We start from the raw sequence: 13120 nt of genomic DNA on the forward strand, positions 1-13120 counted from the left end.
ATATATATATATACTTTATTGCTCAACAGAATATATACGTTATTGCCCAAATATTCTTTAAGGAGCATGCAGCATTGTTAAATTGGGGCCACTCAATGAAGTTAGACAAGAAACGCTTAAATCATAAACTGCAGAGGGTGTTCTTTCCTGTTAGACCAGTAAGGATGTGGAACTCCCTTCCACAGCTGGTGGTGTCAGAGGAGAGGAGTGTAGATAAGTTCAAGAAAACTTTTAGATGTGTTTCTTAGTACAGGGACATGGAAAACTGTAGTCGCACACACATTTTCAGGTTAAACTGGATGGACCAGAGTCTTTGTTCAACCTTACAAACTACTGTATGCAACTATTTAACCCAAATCACATTTGAGGGTCCAGGAGCCTGAAGCACAATGCTGGAAGCCTGAAAAAGTACATGAGCAACTTTTGAAGCAGAATGGGGCATTTGTTGCCTTATTGAATCCAATAGAAGCATGTGGGGGAACAAAATGTGCAAAAATGTGGGAAAAAAAGTGTTACAGAAGTTTACATTTTCTATGGGGCCAAAAAAATGCACAATCCTGCCCCAAACAAGCTCCTGTATGGCAGGAGTTTAAAATGGCCTACACTCTCAAAAGCGAATGGAGGCTCATTCCTGGTTCACACATATGCAATGTCAGATATGCATGTGATTCGCACAGCACTGCTCTACAAATCACATGCAATGTCAGTGCGTTGTGAATTCAGCCTTGTAGATTGTATGGCTGAATTTGCATCGCATTCGGACCAAAGGACCCTTTTTTTGGTCCGCACAAGAATCGGATGGCATGGGTATTCACACCAATGTGATCCAATTCATGTCCGAACAGACAGTTCACACTGCAATATGTGAACTCATTTGGGGGTGTGTTTAACTTTGAATGGACACCCCCAGCGATTTACATATGGCAGTGTATTGACTGCCTGTGAGTGGAGTGCGATGCGGGGAACCCACATCGCATATGCGTGAACCGGCACTTAAGAGTTGCTTCTTGCTTGTTTTTCTTTGCATTGCCATTGACAGAAACGGAGGTCAGGACCATATCAGATGAAGCAGAAGAAGAAATAAGGCATATACCAAAAAACAAAAATCAAAGCAAAATATAGCAAAAAAAAAAAAACACACTACTCCATAAAACTCAGTGCAAACATTTTTTAGATTCTTCACAATCAGAAAAAACAAGGTTCACTAAATCAAAGAAAATATTCAGCCAGTTTTTTAGGAAATAAAAAATGAAACCTGTATCTACTGCAGGCAGAGTACACATGCTTGTGTTCTAACAAACCAACACACAAAAATAAAAATGGCGGAAAAATACCCACTAATGTAAAAGTCATGCTGAACACAGAATAAAACAGACACACATGTACACACACATGCAGTTTAGGAGTGTTTTATGTTTTGTTCATACGGTATTTGCACACGACACTCCAGTATTAACCTACCTGAAAAGCGATCACTAGTTTGGGCTTCTTGATACAAATACAATGAAAGAATGTAGATATTAGATTGAGGATTAGTGCCCATACACCAATCAGATCATAACACCATGCAGAGTGTATAGGGGATATAGGGAAAGAATTGAAATACAGACTTTTCACCCACATAGCAAGGGCTGCTTTTTTAGCGTGCCCCCTTGTTGGAACACTATATTATTTCAAGAGAAAAAAAAAAAAAAATCCTGTGCTGTTTTTCTCACAAGATCAAGTCCAGTATTTCCTGGGATCTTGTCGTCAGGATGATGATGTAAACCCCTCACACTAATCAGTGCTGTATCTTGGCCTAGGCCAACAAGGCCCAGGCCTAGGGCAGCACTTTGCTGGGGGGCAGCAAAAAAGCTGATGGGGCTGCACTGATATGCTGCCCTGATGCACTGGTGGCCACTGATGGGGCTGTACTGATGGCCACTAATGAGGCTGCACTGACATCCTGCACTGATGGGCAGTAATGAGGCTGCACTGATGAGCACTGATAAGGCTGCACTGATGGGCACTGATATAGCTGAACTTATGGGAACTGCTGAGGCTTCACTGATGGGCACTGATAGACTGTGTTTGTGGTCTACAGATGACAGGGTGGGTCATAAACAGGAAAGGGTGTGGCCTTTACAGGACGGGGTGGGTCATATTTAAATTAGGGGTTCCCAAGTTAATCAGCCCTAGGGCAGCACAAAACCTAAATACACCACTGACAATAATAAAGCTGGGGTAAAGGTGACTATATTATCTGACCTTAAGGCCCCTTTCACACTAGCGGACCATTCAGATCCCCCTGTCAGTTTTTCAGGCGAATCTGAACAGATACCCCATGCATCTCTCTGGGGCATCAGATGTCAGTGGAGACATGTCCACTGACATCCGATCTGATCCTGTCCATCAAATCCGGACGCATGGAAACCACATTTTCCATCCGTCTGGTGGATCAAATTGGATGAGAACGGACAGGCGGCCCATTCTCATCCGATTCCCCCATAGAGGAGAGCCGGGATCTGACACCTCTGTCTCTGCACTCATCCGCCTGCTCAGCGGGGATCAGCAGATCGATCCCCCCCGTCGACGGAACGGAGCCATGTGAAAGGGGCCTAAATCTTCTCTGCATTTTCTTTCAATTTGGACTTTCAGGTTGGGTTCACACTAATGCGATGCCAGACATCACATATGATTCACACCGCATTGCTGTACACATCACATGCGATGTCTGTGCGATGCAAATTCAGCCCCAGTTTGTATGGCTGAAATCGCATCACATTTGGACCAAAATGGTGCAGGACTCTTTTTTGATCTGCACTGGAATTGGATCACATGGGTGTTAATTTAGGAGGTCGGCACGGCAGTCCATTATTCTTTTGGAAAAGATGTACTTTGAAACTAAACTTCAGACAAACCGCTAAACACACAGATGAAACACATTTAAGAAAGTGGTTTTACTTTGTATTCCGTTTATCCAATTCTGGCGTTTACGCTGCTCTGTTAAACAGCATAGCCCTGTCTGGTAATAAAACAGACCTGAGTTTTCTGTGCTGCAGTTAAGTAACACTCACAGGTCTTGCTCCACCCCCAGCCTGTGATTGGACAGTAAAGAGTGATGCAAGCAGACTGATAAAGTCACCTCTTCTATATCATCCTACCAGTACATCCTTTGTTAGAGCATAGGCACTGCAGAATAACTGATTGGCTCCTTGTGTTGCTTTTCCCTGTCCCAGTCTTCGTTCTACTGTACAAGGAGACTGTAAGAAGCTGACAAAATCAGGTACTTCTACGATTTAACCTAAAAATACATTTAAACCCCAACACCAGGAAGTGTAAAATATTTCCCTTGCAGTGGGGTTTTTCCTGGACGGAGAAGGTAAATTGCTCATTTAGGTCTAGGGGACATAGAAAAGAAGCTCTACTTTCCTGATCTTCCACACAGCTAGACTAGTTCCTGCAGCATCTTCTCCCCATGCTCCAGCAGTCCAAGGTCCCAACATCACCAAGATCAATGCTGGGTCCATAGGCTTGCACTGGACATGACGACACTGGCAGACAGCCCACCACCAGAGCATGGGGGAGCGCCTCCTGCCACGGAAGCAGAGGATCAGGTAAGTAAAAGTGCTTCTCCTCTCCCCTAGACTAACCCTTGCAATGCAGGTGCAGCCCACTGCAAGGAGGACTTTCAAAATTTCCGGGAGTTGGGCTTTAATGATGCATTCATAAGTACAGCCGTCTTTTAGATCTTCCAGAAGTTCAGCTTTAAGTAAATCATTTTGGTACAGTAAAACCTTGGAATGTGAGCATAATTTGTTCCAGAAACATGCTTGTAATCCAAAGCACTGGTATATTAAAGCAAATTTCCCCATAAAGAAATAATTCAATTTTTGACTTACCACAAAATCCATTTCTCTGATGTTAATTGATGGACACAGCTTCAGATCTTCATAACCTTTGGGTTATACTGCCCCCTACAGGAGTAGGACACTAGGCAGAAAAAAAAAGTCTGGCTACGCCCATGCGCAGTCCCACGGGGTATACTCCCTCTCTCTGCTATAGTCACTCAGTTTAGCTACAAGCAGTGTCAGAAGAGTTACAACTTCACAGAGGGGTGGGTGCTGTGTCCGTCAATGATCATCAGAGAAATGGATTTTATGGTATGTTAAAAATCCCATTTTCTCTTTAGTTCATTGACAGACACAGCTTCAGATCTTCATAACTGTTGGGACGTCCCAAAGCAGTGTTAAACATTAAAAGTTGGGAACAACCAAAAATTTCCCAAGGCTAAACAGTAGCCAACCTTGCAAACCTGCGTCACTGACGCCGGAAATCCCAGGAGGCACTAAGCGTCTGAGTGCACCTTACCAAGTAAAGGAGGAACCCGACCCTTGATGGAATCGACCTGAATCAGTGTCTGTCTGATCCATCTGGAAATGGTCGCAGAGGAAGCGGACAACCCTTTACGAGGCCCATCCGTGAGCACAAAGAGAGTTTGACTTACTGAAAGACTCCATAGCTGCCAGGTACACCCTAATTGCCCGGACCACATCCAAGGCATGCAATGCAATTTCCTTTGGATGTTTAGGCCTGGGACACAGGAAAGGCAACACAATGTATTCATTCAAATGAAAATCAGAGACAACCTTTGGAAGGAACGCCGGACAGGGGCAAAGAACCACCTTATCTCTGTGAATCACCAGGTAAGGTGAATGACAGGATAACACCTCCAGTTCCGACACCCTGCGCGCAGAGGTGATAGCCACCAAAAAGGACACCTTCTGGGACCGCGAAAGCAGGGGAATCTCCCGAAGATTCTCAAAGGGAGGCTTCTGGAGGAGCGAAAGCATCAAATTAAGGTCCCAAGACGGCAACGGAGACTGCACTGGAGGAACCAAATGTCGGACATCCTTAAGAAAAGGTACGCACCAGGGAGTGTGTGGCCAAGGGTCGTTGGAAGGCGCCTGCCAAAGCCAACACCTGGCCCTTGATGGTGCTCAAGGCCAATTTCTGTTCAACCCCCTGTTGAAGGAAGGTCAAGATTTGAGCCCCTGAGAAGGAGAGAGGATGAATCCCAAGAGACTCACCACACAATGTACGTCTTCCACGTACGATGGTAGCTTTCTAGAAATAGATTTCCTAGCTTTTAACAGTGTAGGAATCACTGACTCAGATAAACCTCTATCCTTCAGCACCTGGCATTCAACAGCCAAGTCGTCAAAGCCACCAACTGTAAAACAGGATGGAAGATCGGTCCTTGGGACAGCAGATCCTCCCTGAGAGAAAGCGTCCAAGGAACTTCTGCCTCAATCCTGTGTAGAAGTCTTGGCAGAAGCTGGAGAGGAGGGAAGGCATAAATATCAGATGATACTGACCTCACAGGGCCACAAGCACATCTGTGCCTTCCGTCAGAGGATCCCTTGACCGATCCACAAATCTCTGTACCTTTCTGTTGAGCCAAGACGCCGACAGATCCACCTCGGGGGTGCCTCACCGGAGACTCAACTGATGAAACACCTTCGGATGAAGGGACCACTCCCTTTGGTCTAACATCTTCTGACTGAGGTAAATTACTGAGGTAATCCGCTTGCCATTTTCCAATGTGTATGGTGGAGAGGGCTGGAACTAACCATTCTACCCACCTTAGAATGCCGGCTACCTCCAGAGCCGCCAGGACACTTCTTGTGCTCCCTTGGCGTTTGACATAAGCCACAACCGTGGCATTGTCCGATTGAATGTGCACTGGACAAGCCTGAAGACAATCTGTTCAATGGTCCAGACACATTCTGATCGATCGGTAGTCTGGACTCTTCCAGCACCAGATCCCCTGAGCAGAATGCTTGCCGAGGACGCCTCCCCAGCCAGACAGGCTGGCATATGCGGGGACCACTGTCCAATACAAGGGGAGGAAGGATTTGCCCAGCCAAAGCGCCGGAGAACGAAGCCACCATATCAGGGACTCCTTCGTTCCCCGACTCAGCGTCTTGTCCCATTTAGTCAAAATCTCCCTTTGCAGGGACCTCGTAATGGAACTGTGCAAACGGAACCGCCTCGAAGGTAGACACCATCAGGCCCAGCACCCGCACGCAAGTCCAGAGGGATGACCATCTGCTGGAGATGAATTGCAGCCTGCAATTTCTGCCAGAGGAAGGAGCACTCTGGCTAAGGCTGAGTCCAGAGTCAGGCCCAGATAGTCCAGCTTTGTGGACGGAACCAAGGCAGACTTCTGAAAATTAAGGAATTCAGAAAAACTGAATGCGTATAGCAGAGAGAGGGAGTATACCCCCAGGGACTGCCCATGAACTTAGCCAGAATTTTTTTCTGCCTAGTTCCCCCTTCCTGTAGGGGGCAGTATAACCCAACGGTTATGAAGGTCTGAAACTGGGTCCATCAATGAACGAAAGAGAAAATGGAAACTCCGATGATTCATTCCACAACCATTTATTCATAAGTCCTTTAGTTTATAGTCCATATAAAAAGATAAAACAATGTGGTAGGTTGTGTAACCATAAAAATGTCCATCCACAAATGGCAGCCTCCACAAGGGGATTAGAAGCAAAATCCAGCAGGAACTACAGTGTATAAAAGAGAAGAGAGGAGCCTCTAAGTGTAACATTAGGGTTACATTTAGCAACTCACATGTGGTTGATTATTAAAAGAGGCACATCTAAGAATGCAGGCAACTGGGGTAAAGCTGTCCACATAGACCACCCGCCTCACTGCCGGCTCTCACCACCATCAGTCTGCAGTCGTGACTGGGAAGACTACCCTGCAGTAGAGCGATCTGAAAGAGAGGCCCGAAGCACTCGTGGGGCGCAGTGTGGAAGGGATGACGTCGATGGTGGTGCGGAGGATGGTCTATGTGGACAGTTTTACCCCGGATGCCTGCATACTTAGATGTGCCTCTTTTCATCATCAGCCAAGTGAGTTGCTAAATGCTGTACCTTTAATAAATGCAAACATATTGCTACACTTAGAGGCACCTCTGTTCTCTTTTACACCCAGTTGTGGCGTGACGCTACTTGTATATCAAGACATCGCTTCGCTTTATCAAGTCAAAATTTATACAAAATTTCCTCGTCCTGCAAAACGCATTAAAACCAAGTTACTCTCAATCCAAGGTTTTACTGTACTTCAGTTTCAGAGGAGACCAATGGCTGACAGTGGCCATGAATCATTGCAGATCTGCTTGCATTTCCTAGAAAAGACATTCGAATGACTAATAACACCAAAGATAAAACAGAACAGAAATGAGGTGAAAGCAAAGTATTTTACCTGTTCAATTCATAAATATCCTCAATATTTCCAAAGAGAGCGCTGACTTGCTCTGGTTTCATTGGCAGCTCCTGTTTGTCTATGATGCCTCCCAGATAATCCTACAAGAATAAATGACCGTCATTTCAGTTTCGTCTATTAATCACGTCTGACGCCTTTATTGCCTCATTACTGTATTAGCCGCATCCTGCTCCCCAGGTCATGAGTTTTATTATAGGAATAAATACAATTTCTTAGAGTGATGCGATAAGCCATAAAATCAGATTTGCAGACCTGGTTTCATTCATTAAATGAGATTTAAAAACAGGATAAAATAGGTAATTTGCCACCTAGAATGTGTTGTGGAAAATGGTGAATTGTAAGGAAGGAGACAAAGCACACATAAAAGACAACTCTACTGTACAATTAACTGAAGAAAAATGTAGTAATTGGAAGTCAGAAAACAAAAACAGACATGTGCTGGTGTGGAATGTAAAGACAAAGCCTCATAGCCAGAGGCCTCTGTGATGTATTGGATTCCCTGGTGATGGCCAAATAACAGGAAAGTAACTGCAGGAAATCAGCCACTAAATTCGTTCACGGAAGATCAAGTGCCGTCCTTCTCCATGTAGGGGCACATTTACAACACTATCTATTTGGGTTTACCTTCATGAATTTTTACCTAAAAAAGGCATATAAAAGCTTTCAGGGACAGGTCACCATGTTCATTAGAGTACATTGCTTCTTCGTTAGGCATGCTGCAAGTTAAATGTGGAAATACACGAGAACATGCAGAAAAATGCACTGCAGTGACTACACTGGCATAGCTACATGAACACAGGGAAAACACAGGAATAGAGTGATAAATGATTAGATCTTCTGTCAAGATGTGTATTGCCATTTGTAATTCCATAGGACCATGCAATAGATTTTCCCTGTAACACCAGACCAAGAAATGAAGGGAATGGAGAATATTGGAGCAGGAAGGTTCATTAATAATATCTTCATAGAGATTCTAACTTCAACTCTACAAAAAGTAGTATGTGTTACCGCTTTTGTTCAGTGAAGATATTTACCATCCCATTCTGTACCTCTAACCCAGTGCTCTCCAAGCTGCGGCTCTTTGCTTATCTGGCTCTTGAGGCACTATTCCTCCCACTGACACCAATGATGGGTATTACTCCTCTCACTGACACCAATGATGGGTATTACTCCTCTCACTGACACCAATGATGGGCATTATTCCTCCCACTGACACCAATGATGGGTATTACTCCTCTCACTGACACCAATGATGGGCATTATTCCTCCCACTGACACCAATGATGGGTATTACTCCTCTCACTGACACCAATGATGGGCATTATTCCTCCCACTGACACCAATGATGGGTATTACTCCTCTCACTGACACCAATGATGGGTATTACTCCTCTCACTGACACCAATGATGGGTATTACTCCTCTCACTGACACCAATGATGGGTATTACTCCTCTCACTGACACCAATGATGGGTATTACTCCTCTCACTGACACCAATGATGGGTATTACTCCTCTCACTGACACCAATGATGGGTATTACTCATCTCACTGACACCAATGATGGGTATTACTCATCTCACTGACACCAATGATGGGTATTACTCATCTCACTGACACCAATGATGGGTATTACTCATCTCACTGACACCAATGATAGGTATTACTCATCTCACTGACACCAATGATGGGTATTACTCCTCCCACTGACACCAATGATGGGCATTATTCCTCTCACTGACACCAATGATGGGCATTATTCCTCCCGCTGACACCAATGATGGGCATTATTCCTCCCGCTGACACCAATGATGGGCATTAATCCTCCCAATGACACCAATGATGGGCATTAATCCTCCCACTGACACCAATGATGGGCATTATTCCTCCCGCTGACACCAATGATGGGCATTATTCCTCCCGCTGACATCAATGATGGGCATTATTCCTCCCGCTGACATCAATGAAGAGGCACTATTCCTTCCACTGACACCAATGAAGAGGCACTATTCTTCCCACTGATACCAACTATGAGGCACTATTCTTTCCACTGATACCAAGAATGAGGCGCCATTCCTCCCACTGCCACTAACGAAGGGGCACCATTCCTCCCACTGACACCAACGAAGGGGCACCATTCCTCCCACTGACACCAACGAAGGGGCACCATTCCTCCCACTGACACCAACGAAGGGGCACCATTCCTCCCACTGACACCAACGAAGGGGCACCATTCCTCCCACTGACACCAACGAAGGGGCACCATTCCTCCCACTGACACCAACGAAGGGGCACCATTCCTCCCATTGACACCAACGACGGGGCACCATTCCTCCCACTGACACTAACGATGGGGCACCATTCCTCCCACTGACACCAACGATGGGGCACCATTCCTCCCACTGACACCAACGATGGGGCACCATTCCTCCCATTGACACCGATGGGGCACCATTCCTCCCATTGACACCAACGATGGGGCACCATTCCTCCCACTGACACCAACGATGGGGCACCATTCCTCCCACTGACACCAACGATGGGGCACCATTCCTCCCACTGACACCAACGATGGGGCACCATTCCTCCCACTGACACCAACGATGGGGCACCATTCCTCCCATTGACACCAACGACGGGGCACCATTCCTCCCACTGACACCAACGATGGGGCACCATTCCTCCCACTGACACCAACGATGGGGCACCATTCCTCCCACTGACACCAACGATGGGGCACCATTCCTCCCATTGACACCGATGGGGCACCATTCCTCCCATTGACACCAACAATGGGGCACCATTCCTCCCACTGACACCAACGATGGGGCACCATTCCTCCCACTGACACCAACGATGGGGCACCATTCCTCCCATTGACACCAACGATGGGGCACCATTCCTCCCATTGACACCAACGATGGGGCACCATTCCTCCCACTGAAATCAATGATGAAGCATTTCTACTGACACCAACGATGAAGAACTTCTACTGACATCAATGATGAAGCACTGTTCCTTCCACTGACACCAACGATGGGGCAGTATTCCCCACCCAATTACAAAAGATGGGGCATTGTTTACTTCCACTGATGCCAGGACATTTATATCTACTCCCACTCCCACAGTCCGGCCCCCCCCCCCCTAAAGGAAATTTTGGAGACCCTGCTCTAACCCCCTTCAATAAATACAAACAGTGTGGCCTAAACACAGCTGTCAAAAATCTTTGAAAGCATTCTAAAGAAGAGCAACCAAAGATGCCAGTCTCCAGTTTTCAGATAACTTAATCTCTATCAGGCCAGAGGAGACATCACCGGACAAGGCCAGTCTGGGGTGAGAAGCATTAGGATAGGTTGTAAATCCTTGGCTAAGCACTAATCTTTTCTCCCTGATTAGCTAGCACCATGTGTCCCCCACCTTTTTCTATATGAAGTGCTAAAAGATTTATAGGGAATGAGGGAGATCCCATTGTCTGTTATGTCGAAGGATATTATTAGGGAAAGTGTGGATGAGGAGCGATTCACAAGGGTGGCAACCAATCAAATGATTACTGAAGGATGATCACACTGCATAGTGGTTCCCATCAAAGCTACAAGTGTACTATAATGCTTGTTACTAGTTATAGAGAATTGCCACCATGCTGGAAATGTTCCTCATTATTTTTTGTTCTTCGTTTACCATAGAAAGGAAATTCCTGCACCATTTGACAGTTCGCACTGTGAACCGATCTGGGGGGTCATTAACTTTACATTCACACCCCCAGCAGTTTGCAGATCTCAGTGTGAACCAGTGTGCGATTCAGGTGCGATGCAGAATTTGGCACAGAATCACAGGATTTCCTGCATTGCACCAGTGTGGCCTGGGACTTACACACAGTAGAAAACATTTGATAAGTGGTACTAAAAAGAAACCACATTTTGTAACTAATTGGGGTAACTAGTAACAAGTCCGTAACATGATTGGGTATAAAAAAAGAGCATCCTAGAGAGCCAAAGTGTCTAAAAAATAAAAATGGGCAGAGGTTCACCAATCATGGAAAAGCTCCATTATTCCTTGTTTAGATTTGGGTTCAACACCGCTTACTCTTAGTGCCGGTTCACACTGAAGCGGCACGACTTCGGGGGGCGACCTGTGAAGTCGCGTGCACCGCGACTTCGGCGCGACTTGCAGGGACTTCACATGGACTTCAAATGGAAGTCTATGCAAGTCGCTCCGAGGTTGCCCCAAAGTAGTACAGGACCCTTTTTCTAAGTCGGAGCGACTTGTGTCGCTCCTATTAGAACGGGTCCTGTACTACTCAATGGACCGCGACTGACCGCGACTTGTCATGCTGACAAGTCGCCTGACAAGTCGCGGCAGTGTGAATGGGCTCTTAACCATATATATTTTTTTTACGTCTGAATAGTATACATTTTAGAAACCTTAACTAGAACTGCAACTGTTTCTTGTGATTTGTACACCTCCGCTACTAGTTGGGAGTTTCTTTTTCCAGTTTTTTTTTTTTTGAGCATGACCATCCTTCCCACCCAATGTAAGGCCTCTTTCACACGGAGCAGACCATATTGCGATCCGCTCCGGCATTTATTTATTTATTTATTTTACGGACACAGATGACACTTGTGTCATCCGTGTCCGTATGTCCGCATATCATCCCATTCGTTTGCGGATGATATACGGACATAATGCATGTCTATGGGGATTGCGGATGTCAGCGGATGACACCGCTGACATCCGATTTTGCATCCGTTCCGTTTTTTAAACGGAAGAAAAATAGGGTTCTGTTCCGTTCCAAAAAACGGAACAGAACTGAAAGGACACAAATCCGATGTCAGCGGATGGTCATCCGCAATCCCATTGACATACATCCGCAAACGGATGGGGTTTTATACGGACATACGGAACGCCCATGTGAAAGAAGCCTACGTTTTTTGTTACCCTTTCAACTCCTGCCTTCCCAGACTGAATGCATTGTTTTTCCATTAGAAAGACTACACAATAAGGTGTCCCCTGCCTTCTCCCTCCTGTTTATTTCTTAAGTGGGGTACACACTAGTAAAAAAACTGCCGAAAATTACCATCCAAGGTAAAATCGTACGATTTTCGGCTGGTGTGTACACAACTTTCAGCAGGCGATGCCGACATTTTCGATGAAAAAAGACGGAGATACAAACACCAAAATTTTTATCGCCCGTCCCCAGACGACCGATTTTCGTTTAATGTGTATGCAGTACGTCCGCAAAAAATCGGATACTAAAGACCGCGTATGATCTGAAGTTGCTGACAACCCGGAAGTCTAGGAACAAACATCCCAAAAAAAAAAAAAATACGGACGAGAAATTTCGTGAACATTTATGCACTGTCAAGTGTGTACGAGCCTTTACAAGTGTCATAGTGGGTAGGCAGTTATCTTATGGTTTGTGACAGACTGTTTGCTAAACTATACAGGAACAATGTAGCTTTCCTGTAATTATAAGGAAACCTCAAATACAGAGCAACTGCTAAGCTCCTGAAAATGCTAATTGCCTGGCAGCCTTTTACTTTAATACTTTTAAGCCACTAAGCAAGTAGATCAAGAAAATAAGATTAGTCAAAATTTCTAATCCTAATACTTGTTCTGAATCATATATCTTTAGTCATCAGATACCCGGGTGGCTAAGGGGTGGTAAAAATAGGCGGCTGAGCTGCGGTTTTCCTGCCCCCCAACCACTCAGGCACAACTTAACATAGTCACCAGCCATGATATTACACGCTGCAAAAAAAGTAAGCCACAGGTCTTGTTCTGCAAGTAGTATCACCGCAAACAACCCATTTAAGTTAATAAGGCTTCTCTGCAACCTCACGTAA

At 45.5% G+C, this 13120-nt stretch overlaps 1 protein-coding gene across 1 annotated transcript in view; it reads right to left on the minus strand.

Moving 5' to 3' along the window:
* The window catches only part of PLEKHG3 (pleckstrin homology and RhoGEF domain containing G3), a 343950-nt gene that overhangs the window by 52809 nt on the left and 278021 nt on the right, over window positions 1-13120 (minus strand). The window contains exon 4 of the mRNA XM_082242593.1: window positions 7258-7358. Within this exon, the coding sequence (XP_082098719.1) occupies window positions 7258-7358 (101 nt within the window). The remainder of the gene's footprint in view (window positions 1-7257; window positions 7359-13120) is intronic.

The sequence above is a fragment of the Pelophylax lessonae genome (assembly GCF_965119305.1).
Source record: "Pelophylax lessonae genome assembly, chromosome: 13".
In the NCBI taxonomy this organism is placed as follows: Eukaryota; Metazoa; Chordata; class Amphibia; order Anura; family Ranidae; genus Pelophylax; species Pelophylax lessonae.